The sequence below is a fragment of the Saccopteryx bilineata genome, chromosome 6, assembly GCF_036850765.1.
Source record: "Saccopteryx bilineata isolate mSacBil1 chromosome 6, mSacBil1_pri_phased_curated, whole genome shotgun sequence".
NCBI classification, from domain to species: Eukaryota; Metazoa; Chordata; class Mammalia; order Chiroptera; family Emballonuridae; genus Saccopteryx; species Saccopteryx bilineata.
The window spans coordinates 13,134,485-13,151,540 of NC_089495.1; the positions used below are offsets into that span (position 1 = coordinate 13,134,485).

Below are 17,056 nucleotides of genomic sequence, written 5' to 3' on the forward strand. Positions count from 1 at the left end.
CAAGAACCTGGGATTTTAACCCTTTGAGTAGTGAGTTTTTTTTCACGGTTGCTGACCCCCGGGAGTGAGGGTTTTTTTTCTTTTCAAAAAATGAAATCAGTTCCAGTTACAGTTTTATTAACTTAAAATCATGTTTGTTTTATAACCAATTTATGGAAACAAGAAGAACATACATTTGCCTTTTTTTTAATGTTGCCTTGCACATGTACGATCGTACTGTGGATGGTCCAGAGGCACGAGGACATTCATGGACGTTCGCACTACTCAAAGGGTTAACGCAACACAGCAGCGAGTGTTACTAGCCCCACGACATCGTTCCAGGGAAGCTCTCGGGTGACTGACATTATCTTACCAAAGCAGTTCCTGCTGGACTTCAATCAGATGCTGTCTTTTCTTTTCAATGTCTGAAATCATCTAAGTAATACAATAATTTCTTTGTTAAATTAATTTCATAAGTGTTTGAGCATCACCATGTTCACTGCCAGGTGCTGGGAACAGTGGGAAACGAGACAGACCCCATTCTCTCCATCGTGGCACTCGGGTCTAACAGGGAGGAAAGAGCGCATACAAACAGCATGTAATCACAACTACTATGCGCTTTGAAGGCAAATGGAACTCCAATAGTGAGCAGCAGAGCTGTTTACTCCAGGGCTTGCCCAGATCTTCCCTGCGACACATTCTGATTTTATCCAGGTACACCAGGAAAACACTGGAATGGGTTAGCAGGGTCAGGATACATTTTTAAAAAGAATGTCAGTATAATAAATGTTGTTAGCCATCATTTTTCGTAACTACATAATATTCCATTGCCGGACACTCCCACTGTTCCCACTCGCTATAAGCAATCCAGAGTTCAAAGATAAGACTAAAACTGAGGGAAAAAACTACAGCAAAGGCTTGTAATCACTAGATGGAAAGTGTGTATGTCCCCAACCCATTTCTAGCGTGGATGCAGAGGGGAAGCTGCTCTTCTACTCCGGCACTCATGCACGCTTAGAGCAGAACCTCAGGGCCATTTGGTAAACCACGAACTGCTGGGCCCCGCGTGTAGTGGCTGTTCTCCCGGCACACCTCCGGTGTAGTTTTCAAAAAGGTGGTACAACATGCAAGTAGCAGAGCAAGGACAAGAAATGACGTCTCCTGACCCTTGAACCAACATTCTCTCCCGGCTGTCCTTTGACCTGGGACATGCGACAGCTTTTATTCTAAAAGGCTTTGCTTTTGATAGCCACAACATGGGAAATGTTACTTAATTTAGGGCTTCACAGCCATTTCCAGGCTAACTAGGATCCTCATTCCTTAGTGTGCATTAACCACAATATCAACCAAAGCCCAACTGAGAGATAAAAGTCTTATAGAAACACCCAGAGTCAAGTCTACTTAATTCATCCACATGACGACATGCTCCTAACCACAAGTGATTTACCTTGGCATTCTTCCTTTTCAGAGTTTTCAGAGTTTTTGACATCTGGACTTCTGTAAGCTACACAAAACAAAAATTACTTGCATGGCACTTTCCAGAATTAAATGTTTATTAGTTTACAGTATATCACATTTATTTTAAAACAACATGTGAAATACTGATAATTCTAATGAGTTCTTTACCAAACTGCCAGCAAACGCAACCCTTCTAAGAGAACTGTTTGCACCTGAGGACTACTGAAAACTATACAGACCAATAGATTGTGTCAATGAACTTACTGTTTTCATGAGTTCCTTTTTCACACTAGAATGGAATTTGCTGATCGCCTCCTTGCAAACTTTAGATTCTATATTTTGTCTGTAACAGAATGTTTAAAAACATCAAACTAGGCATCAAAAACAGGATTGTGGAAGGTGTTCCATTCGCCTACCATGTCAACACACAATTTTGCATACAGCATTCTGAGTATATAAGATGGCACGGCTAGCTTGCAGCCCTTTCTCAGGCTTAAAATAATACTGGAAATGTCTTAATAAAAGAACAAAAACACAAGAACTATTTTACACTAAATCCTCCATGATGTGGCCAGCTAAACCAGTGTTTTTCAGCCGCTGGTCCATAGACCAGCGGTTGAAAAACATAGAAAAACTATAGTGTCCTTTTAATTGAAAGTAGTAAATTTCTTGCATGAGTAACAGGTATTTACAAAGTTATTTTTGTCTTGGAGTGAATCCATGAGGAGGAAAAGTCACCCAGGAGAAAGGGACCAATCTCATGGCCTAGTTCTTCAGAAGCTAGAACTGCACAAGAGAAGGTCTCTATTTTTTAATCAAGAACTTCATATAAGAACTCATCATGACATGGGTGTTAAAAAGTATGTCTAGTGACATCAGCAGGATGGAAGAAGAAGCCTCAAAACTTCATTCCCCTGCGGGAAAACCAACCTAACAACAATATAAGCCTTTCTGAGAATTCCCACCCAGGCAAGTTCAAAGTCAAGAACAGCCACACTGACTCTTTCAATAATGACAGACCAACCATACAGAAGCGCAATACGGGGGCAGACGACCTGGAACACCACTATAGCCCAACTGCACCTAATAGTCCTACACAAAACACTGCCCTAAACAGCAGAACATAATTCTTCAGAAGCACACACAGAATATTATCCATATCACATATTAGGTGACTAAGTCTTAATCAATTTAGTAAGATTGCAACCATGTCATGTATCTTTTCAGACCACCATGGAATAAAACAAAGTCATTAACAAAAACTAGAAAATTTTTAAAAATGAGGAAATTAAACAACATATTCTTGAACAATCAATGGTTCAAAGAAATATCAAGGGAAATTAGAAAATATCTTGACACAAATAAAAACAAAGCAATATACAACACTTAAGGGATACAGCAAATGCAGTACTTAGAGGGAAGTTTACAGTAGTAAATACCTACATAAAAATAAAAGATCTCAGTCAAAAACCTAATTATTACACCTCAAGGAAGTAGAAAAAGAAGAACTAAACCTAAAGTTAGCAGAAGGAGGAAACAATAAAGATTAAAGGGGAAATAAATTAAAAAATAGAGAATTGAAAAACAGGAAAAAAAAGGGGGGGCAAGTGGGTTTTTTGAAAAGATCAACAAAACTGACACATCCTTAGACTTAAAAAAAAAAAAAAAAAAGACTCAGCCCTGGTGGGTTGACTCAATGGTAGAGTGTCAGCCAGCATGTGGATGTCCTGGTTCGATTCCCAGTCAGGGCACACAGAAGACTGGTTCGATTCCCAGTCAGGGCACACAGAAGAAGCGCCCATCTGCTTCTCTACCTCTCCCTCCCTGCACTCTCTCTCTCTCTTACCCTCCTGCAGCCATGACTTAATTGGTTCAAGTGCATCTTACCTGGGTACTGAGGATGGCTCCTTGGAGCCTCTGCCTAAGGTGCTAAAAATAGCTCAGTTGTAAACATGGCGCCAGATGGGCAGAGCATTGACCTCAGACGAGGGTTGCCAGGTGGATTCCAGTCCAGGCACATACAGGAGTCTATCTCCCCTCCCCTCAAAAAAAACAAAGATTCAACACCAGAAAGGAAAAGGAAGCATTGTAACTGACACCACAAAAATTAAAAGGGCCATAAAAGTCTATGATGAACAATTATATGACAACAAATTTGGTAACCTAGAAGGAACGTGTAAGTTTTTAGAACCCTAGAACCCACCCAGAATGTATCATGAAGAAATAAAACAATCTGAACAAACCTTTAGCCGGTGGGAAATCAAATCAGTAATCAAAAACCTCCCATCAGAGATCCCAAGGCCAAATGGCTTCAAGGGTGAATTCTACCAAACATTTAAGAATCAATACCAGTCCTCAAGCTCTTCCAAAGGAGTGAAGAAATAGGAAACTTCTAAACTCACTTTAGGAGGCCGGCATTACCCTGACACCAAAGACAAAGATGCTACAAGAAAACTGGAGACCAATATTCCTGATAATTATTGGTGCAAAACTCAACAAAATACTAGTAAAGAGAATTTAACACTTTAATAGGATTATTTCATGACCAGGTGGGATTTATTTCTGGAACGCAGGGCTGGTTCAGCATACTATATACAATCAATGTAATGCAGCACAATAACAAAGGACAAGCCACACGATTATCTCAACGCAGAAAAAGCATTTGACAAAATTCAACACCCATTCATAGTAAGACTCAACTAACTAGGAACAGGAGATTATGTCAACATAAGGAAAAGACCACACCTAACATCATGCTCAGTGGTGAAAACCTGAAACCTTCTGCTCTCAGATCAGGAACAAGGTAGGGGTGCCTTCTCTTGCCATTTCTTTCCAACATAACACTGGAAATCCGAGCAAGAGCAATTAGGTAAAAAATAAATAAAAGGCATCCACATCAGAGAGAAATAAGTACAATCTCTGTTCACAGATGACACAATCTCATATGTCAAAAACCCTAAAAAGTCCACATACAAAAAACCGTTAGAACCAATAAACAAATTCAAATTCAGCAAAGTTGAAGGATACAAAATCAGCTGCGTTTCTACATGCTAACAACGAACAATACGAAAAGGAAAGTAGGAGTCTCACTTACAATAGCACTAAAAAGAATAAAACAGGAATAAATTTAGCCAAGGAAGTGAGATATTTGTACATTAACTATAATAGTTAGTTGTTAAAAGAAATTAAAATGTCCTTGCTACCCAAAGTGATGTACAAATTCTATGCAATCCCTATCAAATTCTAAATGGCATTTTTTGTAGAAATAGGAAAAAAAAACCAACTTAAATTTCATCTGGTATATCAAAGGACTACTAATAGCCAAAACAATCTTGAGAAATCAAACCAAAGCTGAGGCCTCCCATTTTTTGATCATAAAACATCACAAAGCTACGATAAACAAAATAGGATAGTGCTGACATACAGACAGACACCCCGACCACGGAACAGAATGGAAAACCTGGAGACCAGCCCTTACAGATACGGTCAATTCATCTTCAACGGGCGCAAAAGCCACACGCGGCAAAAGGAGAGAGATGTTCACTGCACAATATGAATATACTTAACATTTCCGAATTTATACTCAAAAATGGTTAAGATGGTAAATTATGTGTATTTTATCACAAGAAAAACACATCAGCCCTCTTTTTATTTATTTATTTATTTATTTTTAATTTTTATTTTTTTTATTTTTTTTTTCTGAAGCTGGACACGGGGAGAGACAGTCAGACAGACTCCCGCATGCGCCCGACTGGGATCCACCCGGCACGCCCACCAGGGGCGACACTCTGCCCACCAAGGGGTGATGCTCTGCCCCTCCGGGGCGTTGCTCCGCCATGACCAGAGCCACTCTAGCGCCTGGGACAGAGGCCAAGGAGCCATCCCCAGCGCCCAGGCCATCTCTGCTCCAATGGAGCCTTGGCTGTGGGAGGGGAAGAGAGAGACAGAGAGAAAGGAGGGGGTAGGGGTGGAGAAGCAAATGGGCACTTCTCCCATGTGCCCTGGCCGGGAATCAAACCCGGGTCCCCCGCAAGCCAGGCCGACACTCTACCGCTGAGTCAACCGGCCAGGGCCCATCAGCCCTCTTTTTAAAAATATATTTCTAATATAAAAATATAAAATCACAATTGTAAGATGTTAAAAACAAAAAATTAGAAAACTTGGTCAGGCCTTTCTGGATGGGTTATAATGATGATAGATTGGTGGGTTCTATCAACCACAGACACAACTCTTTCAAATTCTATTGCCTTAAAAATCTGGTCACTACCCTACAGATGACTGACTGCGTCAGTTTCAGGAATTCTGCCTGTATGGCCGTTCATTACCAAGGCTTTTAGAGTACGGGTTCTCATTTCCCGTGGACATGACCACAGTACACTTTCCCACTAGGTTTCCCCCCAACACACACCTTCCTCCCTGCCCCCCCAAATCAATAGAAAAAACTAAGGAAAAACTTTGTAAGAAAGTTGAAGATCAAAGGATAAAAGTAAAAGAAAGTAAAAAGAATATAAGATCTGGCAAATGCTCGTAAATCTAGTGATACTATATCAGTATCAGAAAAAATGGATTTTAAGACAAAAGTCTATTTTTAGGAATGGAGAGGGTCACTGAGAAAAATAAAATGTTAAGCAAGACAGCAGTTTTAAACGATGTCCTAATAAAAGTTTTTAAACATATATAACAAAAACTGATGGAACTATCAGGAAAAATTATGATTCTACATGGACCCAGTAATTAGATATTCCCAGAGATTATGTGCAAAGTCATAAAGAAAGCCCCCATGTTTCAAAAAATAGGTACCACCAGTACATGAAATTTGGTAACATGAGATAGGAGGTTAATATAAAAATATAATTAAAAAATCACATATTTGTACATGCAGAAACATATTACTAAATAATTCAAAGGATTAAAAAAATTATAATGGAAATGTAAAAATATAAAACTGATAATAAAAATACTATATATAAAAAGCTGTGGGACAAGCGAAAGTGGGGCTCGAGGGAAATGTATTGCGTCCATACATCGCATCCAAGGACTTACCTGTACTCCAGGAGGATCTCCTCAAATGCTGACAGGACAACATCTAACTCCGTGATGTCGCTGCTTTTCTTTCCTTTTAGACACCAAATATATGCACAATCAGAAGTATCTAGAACATGAAGAGAAGTCAATGCAATACAGTGATTGATTAGCAATAATTTGGCTCTAGTTCAGGGTTCTGCCGACAACAAAAATCATCCCACCAAATTTCCAGGAACAGCTACAGGCAAGGCAGCAGATAGGAAACTCACTTCCACCCAGGGTACAGTCGCCAATCCCATCCACACCGCCCTAACGCAGCCTCTCAGTGGCAGCGCACTCCTGAGGAAGCCGCAGGAAGCACGCTACCTTTTAGCCCAGGGGCTGTGTGTTTAATTCACACTCTATCACTGCCGGTAGAGTACCTGTCTTTGTTAACTCTATTTTTGTCTACCACTTCTACAACACAAAGAGATTACTCAGCATATTGATTTAGATACAGTAGTTGTAATAACATCCAGTATGAGATGAACAAAACGACAGCACATTCATGCCTGAAATACCGTCTAAAGAGGTACCATCGAAAACTCGGATGTGGTAAGACATAGTAGGACAAGGACGTGACCCCATTTCGGGTGAAGAAAGCTCAGTAAAAGGATCAGAGTACAGACAAAAGCCATGGGAGTTTTTTTGGAACTACAGGTGGTTTTATCTTCCTTTCCATACTTTCTAAATTTTCTAAAAAAACCGTTTCTGTAGCAAGAAAAGTATATAACTTCTCCTTTACAAGAACTGAAGGAAAGAGAAAAAATGCTTGATTTCCTCTGAAACATTTTTCAACAAACTTTTTTGGGTCAATAAAAATGCAGAATAACATGGATAAATTCAAGAAAAGTTATGCTGAATGAAAGAAGCTTTCTAGAAGACATTACCTATTAACCGATGTATGAAAAGAGTATATTCTGTATGATGAAAAATTAAAATGGGTTAATGGGTAGGTGAGAAAGCAGATGTGACAGATTTCAATAGTGAAATCTACGTGATGAGCATATAAACATACACTGTACAATTCTCTCACTTTTGCCATATGTTGTAAATTTTCATGGTAGATGCTGGGGAAAATAGTTCCTTCAAAGTCACACATTTTTAACTTTTTAAAGTGGCAGTTTTATATATTTAAAATTTACTCCTTTAAAGAATTAAGAATTATTAATGGAAATTCTTGAATGACTGTCAAAGCATTAAACACTATTCGGTACCTGAGTCTGTGGCTTCATTTCTTGATTTCTTTCTTTTGCCACAAAACATCTTCTTTTTCTGAGTTTTCTACAAAACAATAACAAAAAAAAGCAAAGAATTTTACTGAAGAAAAGTTTTTCTTTTTTGGGGGGGGATTTTATTTTATTTTTAATTTTTTTAAATTAATTAATTAATTTATTTACTTTTTTAGATTTTATTTATTCATTTTCATTAGAAAGAGAGAGAGAGAGAGGGAGAGATAGAGAGAGAACAGAGAGAGGAGCAGGAAGCATCAACTCCCATATGTGCCTTGACCAGGCAAGCCCAGGGTTTTGAACCGGCGACCTCAGCATTCCAGGTCGACACTTTATCCACTGCGCCACCACGGGGGGGGGGGGGGTTAAATAAGAATTTATCTGAGCCAAGTTGATGGCAAAGGCTGATGAGCAAGATCACAAAGGCTGTGTTTTCTTTGTCTGAAAAGGGCTGACAGTGAGTGTAGTCAGCCAGCCAACGTTCTAGCTGTAACTCTTATCTACTTCTAAGTTAATATATTAATTAGTTCTATAAATTATGTAAGTTGATATAAGGAAACATTGAAAAAAATTAAACTGTTCCACTCCTCACCTCATCCCGCAAAAAAAAAAAAGAAATCCCTCTCAGCCAGTTTTTACAATGGCTGCTCTGGAGGAAGTTGAACTTTTATATCTAAGATACGTTGTGATCAGTTCAGTTTCTAATTACCATGGAGTAACGGCTTCTTCCATTAACAACTATAAAATGGGGACGGGGTTTGGAAATTTTATTTAGGCTTCATTGGGCAATAGGCAAAACTAGACCAGGAAACGCAGAAGATGAACCCTGTGAATGCCCCCGCCCCCCTCCCCAGCCTGGGACAGCTTCCAGACAGCAGCGCAGCAAGCTGAGCCCAAGCTGAGCCCAACAGAGCAGGGCAATCCTCGTCCCGGGAGGCCCAGACCAGAGCACAGAAGGAAGCGCGTGGAATAAGCCGCTCAGAGGAGAGCCGAGGGGTGGCGCACTCTGCAAGTCCTTGACCGCGCACTCCACGTTTGCAGAGTGGGACTCCAGACAGTCTATGACAAAGTGGCTGTCGTGGGATTAAGAACACCCCAGGTAACAGAGGACATGCAGTGCTGGCGTAATTAGATGCAGAAAAGCACAGACCTCATAGAGCTAGTTAGCACCTGTTTACCCAGCTGAGCTGGCAGAAAGCCTGTAACTTATGTATGGGTGGGAACCACTCCCCGGAGCATGCGCTCTCTGGAGCATGACACTGTTCCCAAGGGGGCAAAAACAAACAAAAATCTTCGATATTACAATGGTTTGTAAACCTCCAAAGGATCCAAGTACATAAGCAGATATGCAGTATACTTCTAGTATTAAAATTTAATTTGTGTGTGTGAGGGGCAATCAGAGGAAAAAATATCTAAAAAGGATTAAGACAGACAACAATGAAAAAGCGCTGAGAAACACTGCCCTAAGGCCTACTCACCCTAACGCAGCCTAAAACCGACCTCCGCCCAGACCCGCCAGGGAGACAGTCTGGAGGCTGTGGCACAGAATTCTAAGATGGTCCCCACCCCCCTTGTCGGTGGCACCCATGGAAACGACGGGCCAGCAGCTCCCTCGCTAGGTTACAAGCTCCGTGGTAGCTGGGTGGAAAGATTCTCTGGCTGGCTTTGAAAGTACCGGGGTCATGCGACTAGAACAAAAGGGCAGCCTTTAGTTGCTGAGAGTGACCCCCAGCTTCAGCCAGAGACACAAGAACCTCAGGCCTACAATGACAAGGAATCGCATTCTACTAACAACTTCAATGATTTTAGACAAGACCCCGAGTGTGCGATGCGATTCCAGCCTTGTGAAACCCTGAGTGGAGGCTGCAGTGCAGGCGACCTGGACTTCTGCCCTGTGGAAACTGTGAGACAGAAGTATACGCTGTTTTAAGTCACACAGTTTATGGTAACTTGTTATGCAGCAATTGAAAACTAATACAGGCCCCGGCTGGTAGGCTCAGTGGTAGAGCGTTGGTCTGGCATGTGGAAGTCCTGGGTTCGATTCCTAGTCAGGGCACACAGGAGAAATGTCCATCTGTTTTTCCACTCCTCTCCCTCTTGCTTCTTTCTCTCTCTCTTTCAGCCATGGCTCAAAAGGTTTGAGCAAGTTGGCTCCGGGCACTGAGGATGGCTCCATGGCCTCACCTCAGGTGCTAAAATAGCTCAGTTGCTGAGCAACAAAGCAGCAGCCCCAGATGGGCAGAGCATTGCCCGGTATGGGGCTTGCTGGGTGGATCCCAGTTGGGGAACATGTAGGAGTCTGTCTCTGCCTCCCCACCTCTCATTTAATAATAATAATAAAAAAACTAATACAGATACTGAGTCACACTGAGTTACAGAAGCTTGGAAAACACCTGAGGCTCTTCAAAGACTGACTAAAAAAAATAAAACCAAGCTTACAGATGTTCAAGATACTCAGCCAATAGCCAAGATACCTGTTAAAAGTCAACATTATTAAGAAGTTAATAGAATTCAGAGTCTCAACAACCTATCAACAGCAATGTCCAAGACACAATTATAAAGTACTAGATTTAATATGTTACACACACACACAAATGTGATCTATAGTCAAGACAGAAAACGAAACTGACCCTGAGATGACCCAGATATCTGATTCAGGAAATAAAAGACTTAAAGTAGCTATCATAAACATGTCCAAAGAAGTAAAGGAAATGGTCTTCACGACTAAACAGAGAGTATAGTTTCTACTGAGATTCCCTAACAAAGGAAATTCTAGAACCATAAAGCACATAACTAAAGAGGAATTCCTGGGTGGTGCTGAAGTCAATCACCAAGACTCGGTGCGTGGACCGGGCGGCAGTGCACTTTGGCCTGCAGTCCCGGAGGGCAGAGGTCCGGAACCGGTGCCAGCGGGCCAAAGCCAGGTGCTGGCACAGACACAAGTATGAGCTCCATCAAGACCTTGTATGTCAAGGAATCTTAGAACACACATGATCCAGAAATCGTATTGCAGCATTTTTTTTCTAAATGATCAAGGGTGCACACAAAGATTTAGCTAGAAATTCATCCAAGCACTTAAAAATTTTCTTAAAGTGGTTAAAAATTTAAAAGATGCAACCATTCATTAGTAAGAGAATAACTAAACTATTCTGAATGAAAGGTCATGCATTCATTAAAATGGTATCTAGAATACTAAATGACAAGAACATGGTCCCATTAGGATGAGAAAAGTTCAGCAGGACTGAAGACCCAATGGGGTGACAGACTGTAGGACAGTTTATCCTCCTTTCAATAGCTTAGAAACAAGTCGAAAATAAAAATGTTTTCATAATTAGAAAAAAATCTCTAAAAAACTGGAGGAAAGAGAAAAAATGTTTTATTTTCCCGTAAACATTTTTCTTCCTCCTTTTTTTTAGAGAGAGATTGGCAGACAGACAGGAAGGGAGAGAGATGAGAAGCATCAATTCATGTTGCAGGACTTTATTCATTGACTGCTTTCTCATCTGTGTCTTGACGGGGGGGGGGGGGGGAAGGGGGGTGGCAACAGAGTTAGTGATCCCTTGCTCAAGCCAGCAACCTTGGGCTTAAGTCAGTGACCTTGGGCTCAAGCCAGCAACCTTGGGCTCAAGCCAGTGACCAGGGGGTCAAGCCGGTAACCTTGGGGTTTCAAATCTGGGTCTTCAGTGTCCCTCCCTGGTCAGGCCCTCCTAAACATTTTTCAAACAATTTCTTTTCTCACGAAGGGGATGGCAGACACACTCTTACCATCTGCCTTTCTGTTGCTGGGTTCTCTTTTTCAACAGCAGGCTTGGCACTGAGAGGGCCTCTCTTCTCAGGAGCGCCAAATTCAGCTCTTTGCTTTGAAAGTTCTGAGGATGCCGCAGACTCACGCTGTCGGCTACTCATTTTCTCTGCTGGTTTCCCCTCCACGGTCGCATCGCTTTCATTAGAACTTTCAGATTCACTGCTGATGGGCTGGAGTTTTCCTATCGGCTGTGTCAACAAAACAGCATTACTGGTTTAGAAAATACAAGTGCTTATCGTTCTTATTGTCACAGTAGCTAATCATGAAGTCCACACCTCTCATTTCTAAATTTCAAGATTGAAAATAACAGCGAGATGACAATATCGATTAATGGATAGAACAGGAAACCTAGATTTTTTTAAAAGCTCCAAAAAAATACTCCCAATAAATCAGTATGCCTTGTAGATCACAATCTAAACTCACCAAACGAGCATTAACACTGACAAGGTACACAGAGATATGAGACCTCTGTAAGGAAAAACACATCAGATATAAAAATATTTCACTTTTTTTATTTAAAAAGTACCTTCTAAAAGATAATACTCTTTCCCTATGAAAATGATGCTAGAGAACTGTGTCTACCTGCATCCAACCTAAGCAAGATAGGAAGTGGTTTACAGAACATTTCTCTGCGTCCAATCTAAATGGAATATAACATATCTTACAAATGAAGGAAGAAGAGAGAACATGCCTACATACCTTTCCTGCACGTTTTACAGACTCGTTTTCATTTTCTTCGGTATCAGAAATGTTCAAACTGTACCAAAGAACGAGACATCAGTATCTTGCACACATTTCATTTTATTCACATCTTCTTTAAGTTGCTTTTCCAACAGACTGACTGGTTATCTCCCACATCACCCCACAGCCAGGCCACATCAGTTTGTCCTTGGCAGGCGAGTACTGCTAAGGGTCTCCTTTCTGCAGCACCCTGTGGTCAGGTCTGAGAACGGCCCCCTCCCCGTTAGCACGCCCAGGTGAACGGGCTAGCGTTCATACTAAAAGCGAATCTACACACATTGGGCCGGCCCATCATTAGGAGACATAAAAAGGAATACGCCTTTTGTTCTTTGAGAAGGAAAAAGTAACTCTAAACTTCTGATGAGTTCTTTCATTTTTTAATTCAATTCAATACAACAAACATTTAATGCCAACCTCAAAATGCAGAATACAGTGAATAAAATTACATTAAGAATTAAGAGTCTTCCTTGAAAGGGCTCACTGCTGGGCAGGAAGACCAAAGATGATGCAGAGTGATGACTCAGTAAACAACGGACAGAGAAGACACAGACTCGTAGCCGGGGGATTAGGAAAGACATCAGAGTCATGGCACTTGAGTTGACTTGGAAATACTTTTCCATGCACAGAACGGAAGAGCAGAGTGATTAAGGCAGAAGAAAGTAGCTATGAAGCATGGTGGTGTGAGACAGAGGGCTTGTCCCAGGACCTTGACACAGAGGACAGAATGTTCTGTTAACGAGGAGGCAATGCGCCTGACCAGGCGGTGGTGCAGTGAACAGAACGTTGGACTGGAATGCAGAAGATCCAGGTTCGAACCTGAGGTTGCCAGCTTGAGCGCAGGCTCACCAGCATGAGTGTGGGGTCACCAGCTTGAGGGTGTGATCATACACATGACCCATGGTCGCTGGCTTGAGCCCAAAGGTTGCTGGCTTCAAGCCCAAGGTCACTGGCTTGAGCCCAAGGTCACTGGCTAGAGCAAGGGGCCACTTACTCTTCTGTAGCCCCCCGGTCAAAGCACCAACGAGAAAGCAATCAATGAACAACTAAGGAGCTGCAATGAAGAATTGATGCTTCTCATCTCTCTCCCTTCCTGTCTGCCTGTCGCTATCTGTCCCTCTCTGTCTCTGTCAAAAAAAAAAAAAAAAAAGAGAGAGGGAGAGAGAAGGCAATGCTTGGGAAGGGACCAAATGGATATGACCAGGGAGGTGGCCACAGTGACCAAGGCATGCTGCTCAGACCTCCCTATAGCCAGTCACCTGTCACCTCTGTCCACTGCCATTCACCTCATATGGGATGCTCCTTCCCCCACACTCACCACCCCACCCCTGCTCCCAGCATCACACCTCCCCACGGAATCGGTCAGTGCGTCTCATTCATACCCACTGCTCCCTCAGCTCCACAACAGAATGATGTCCGTTTTCAGTTATTAACGCAGTGCCTGGGACCCAGTCAGTGCTCAGGTAATGCTTGTTGAAAAAACAGCAATGATAAAAAGCTACCATTTGAAAGTTTACTATATGTCAACCTATTTTAAAAGCCTACGAGGATAAATTCATCTTCAAACAACTGTATAAAGTAGGTTGCATTATCATCCCCTTTTTCAGATAAAGGAGCCTAGGAGCTGATGTCTTAGCAATGCCCCCCCACGCCCAAGCACTCAGGAGCGGCAGAGTAAGGATTTGAACCAGCACAGTGGGTGGAGGCCCAGCCTTTAACCATGACACTGCACGAGTAAGGAATGAATTTAAATAGCCACCGAGTGCCTTTCATGTGCCAGGGGCACATTCTAGGCACCACAGGTATATAGATAGCATTGTAAAGAATAAAGTCTTGTTTTTTTCAAAATAAGATACTCTATTGGGGAGAGACAGACAATGAATGAACAAATTTAAAAATGAACATATAATAGTAGTTGGGTGGAGATAAATGCTGAGAGAAAAAGACCAGTACAGAATATATTGATGAAGACAGGTGATGTTTTCTGAGTTATCAGAGTAGGCGACTGTGACAAGGTGACATCTGAAATCTACAATGAAGGTCAGGAGCAAGCCACTCAGGTGCACAGAGGAGGAGCAATCCAGGCACGGGCCCAGAGGTAGTGACACGAGCCAATCACAGAAAGACAAGCAGTGTGTGAAGTCACCTGTAGGCGGGACCCAACACAGGGAAATTCACAGAACTAAGGGATGGAAAACTGGCTGACAGGGGCTGGGGACTCGGAGTCGTTGATCAAGTGGCGTGGAGTTTCAGCTAAGCAACATCAGTAAGTTCTAGTGATCCCACAGTTACCATGCTGGATTGTACACTTACAGGTTTGTTAAGGGGGGAGCTCTCATGTTAAGTGTTCTTACGAAAATAAAATTTTAAAAATTTTAAATTAAAAAAAAAAAAGACAAACAACATTATATCCATGCTGTATTCTTTCTAGAGACACACCCCAAACAATGACGCAAAGTTTAAAAATGTAGGATGGAAAAAATACGAAGTAAAAAACAATAAGAATTTAAATATCAGCAAGGAGGTCAAACCAATAGATTATTTTTTATCCCAGGAGTGCAAAGATGGTTTAATATAGGAAATCTATTCATATGGTCAAATGAATATAAAACATAAAAAAACATGTAATTCTAACAGATGAATCCTGATAAAAGTTATAATCTATTCTTCATCTTAATTTTCTAGTATCTAGTACCGTATTTGGCATACATTGAATATTTAATTTATGAAATTAAATGAGTTAAAAATTAATTCCTAGTAGTAAAATATTAATGCAAGAAATTCATATATATATAAATTAAGCACAGCAAAGATAAAAATAAGATAAAATCTAAGAAAATTATTATAATAATCACCAAATACAATCCAAAAATAGATCAACTGTTGTGGAATAAACAAATGTGCAAAATCTACATGAATAAGAATTAGAACAGCACTAAAGGACACAAGGAAGAGCCACTGCCTCTAGTTTAATTTATAAATTTAAAACTCAACCCAATAAAGGCAGCAACGGTCTTTTTGGTTTTAATAAGTTGATCTTAAAATTCATATGAAAACAAATCGGTGAGGACAGCTAAGAAAACTCTGTACAGGAGATGAGTGAGAAACTCGCCCCCAGACGCTGCAAACTGATCACAAAGCCTCAGCAACGCAGACTACCTTTTCTACACAAGAAGAGTGGGAAACATGTACTTATTTACTTTCTTATGTACAAAGTAGTCTGAACCGACATGTAAGAAATGAACAACGGAGGAGCTGGTGGAGGAGCGGGAAGAAGTGGGTGCAGGAGCTGATGATGGAGAGGTGAGAGGAAGCCTTATTAAAACCGCTTAATATTTTTAAGCCAGGTGAATGTGTTACCTATTCAAAATATTCCTCTGTAAACATTCACCATTGTTTAAAATGAAGGTGTTTCCCCAAATGTTTGGCCTTTCTTATTAATTTTCAGTAACAGAAACTGCAGTCTTCAAGCACCACAAACCCTCCCTCACAACCTCAGACTTCCCGACTTGGATTTCTGCCTCAGTGGGACATTAATTTTAAAAATGCAACCTTGCTACTTTCAGAATATATTTGATAACTAGAACTGATCTATTACCTAATAAAGGTCCTGAAGTCCAAGATTTGCTCTAGCTGATTTATAATTAGTACTACAGTTATTGAAGAGTTCTTCATTATATAGTTTGTTTCCAAGTGGTCGCTGGGAGTCATTTTTACCCCATTTACCTGACCATGCCTTCATATAAATTTGCAAAACTCAAATCAATACTCCTTAGGGACAGTGCATCTGAAATACACCGCAGACATGGACGTTGTATGTCCTTGCTGACCAGCCTGTCTCCCCTACTCCCACCTGGTACTGGAGAACACCTCTTTTGTGATAGGGAATTTGTAAGTTAAAAAGAAACCATTGAAAATCACCTAAAATCCTACTAATAAAACCATTCCCTCCCTCATTGTTTAACCTCGAAGTTAAACCACCTTTATAGCAATGTTTTCTAGGATAATCGGCCGTCAATTATATTTTTCAGTTATTACATTAGACTTTATTTTTTACTGAGGTATAAATGACATATAGCATTAGTTTTTAGGTGTACAATGTAATGATTACGTATGTGAAACACTGTAAAACAAGTCTTAGTTAACATGTCACCATATATAGAAACAAAATTTTCTTGTGAGGAGTACTTTTAAGATCTCCTCTCTTAGCATACGTAATAGAGTATTAACGACAGTCACCATGATGTACATTACATCCCCAAGACTGTTTTTAGTAACGAGAAATTTGTATCAATAATTATAAGTCAAGTTTTTAAAAATTAAGTTTTCATGTACCACTTCTCTTAAGGAAAAAAAAACAAAACAAAAGCTAGCCCAAATCATCTTTTAAAAGTTTTTAAAAAAATTGGCCCTGGCCGGTTGGCTCAGCGGTAGAGCATCGGCCTGGCGTGCGGGGACCCGGGTTCGATTCCCGGCCAGGCCACATAGGAGAAGCGCCCATTTGCTTCTCCACCCCCACCCCCTCCTTCCTCTCTGTCTCTCTCTTCCCCTCCCGCAGCCAAAGCTCCATTGGAGCAAAGATGGCCCGGGCGCTGGGGATGGCTCCTTGGCCTCTGCCCCAGGCACTAGAGCGGTAGAGCGACCCCCCGGAGGGGCAGAGCATCGCTCCCTGGTGGGCGTGCCAGGTGGATCCTGGTCGGGCGCATGCGGGAGTCTGTCTGACTGTCTCTCCCTGTTTCCAGCTTCAGAAAAATAAAGCAAGAAAAAAAAAGTTTTAAAT

General features: G+C 41.2%; 1 protein-coding gene across 4 annotated transcripts in view; it reads right to left on the reverse strand.

Moving 5' to 3' along the window:
* CENPU (centromere protein U) overlaps positions 1-17,056 on the reverse strand; it is a 33,763-nt gene that overhangs the window by 3,603 nt on the left and 13,104 nt on the right. For all 4 annotated transcript variants that reach the window (XM_066236325.1, XM_066236324.1, XM_066236326.1 and 1 more), the window contains 7 exons: positions 12,238-12,295; positions 11,499-11,726; positions 7,719-7,785; positions 6,481-6,589; positions 1,702-1,780; positions 1,427-1,483; positions 353-414 (listed from right to left, as the gene is read on the reverse strand). In XM_066236325.1, coding sequence (XP_066092422.1) covers positions 353-414; positions 1,427-1,483; positions 1,702-1,780; positions 6,481-6,589; positions 7,719-7,785; positions 11,499-11,726; positions 12,238-12,295 — 660 coding nt within the window. The remainder of the gene's footprint in view (positions 1-352; positions 415-1,426; positions 1,484-1,701; positions 1,781-6,480; positions 6,590-7,718; positions 7,786-11,498; positions 11,727-12,237; positions 12,296-17,056) is intronic.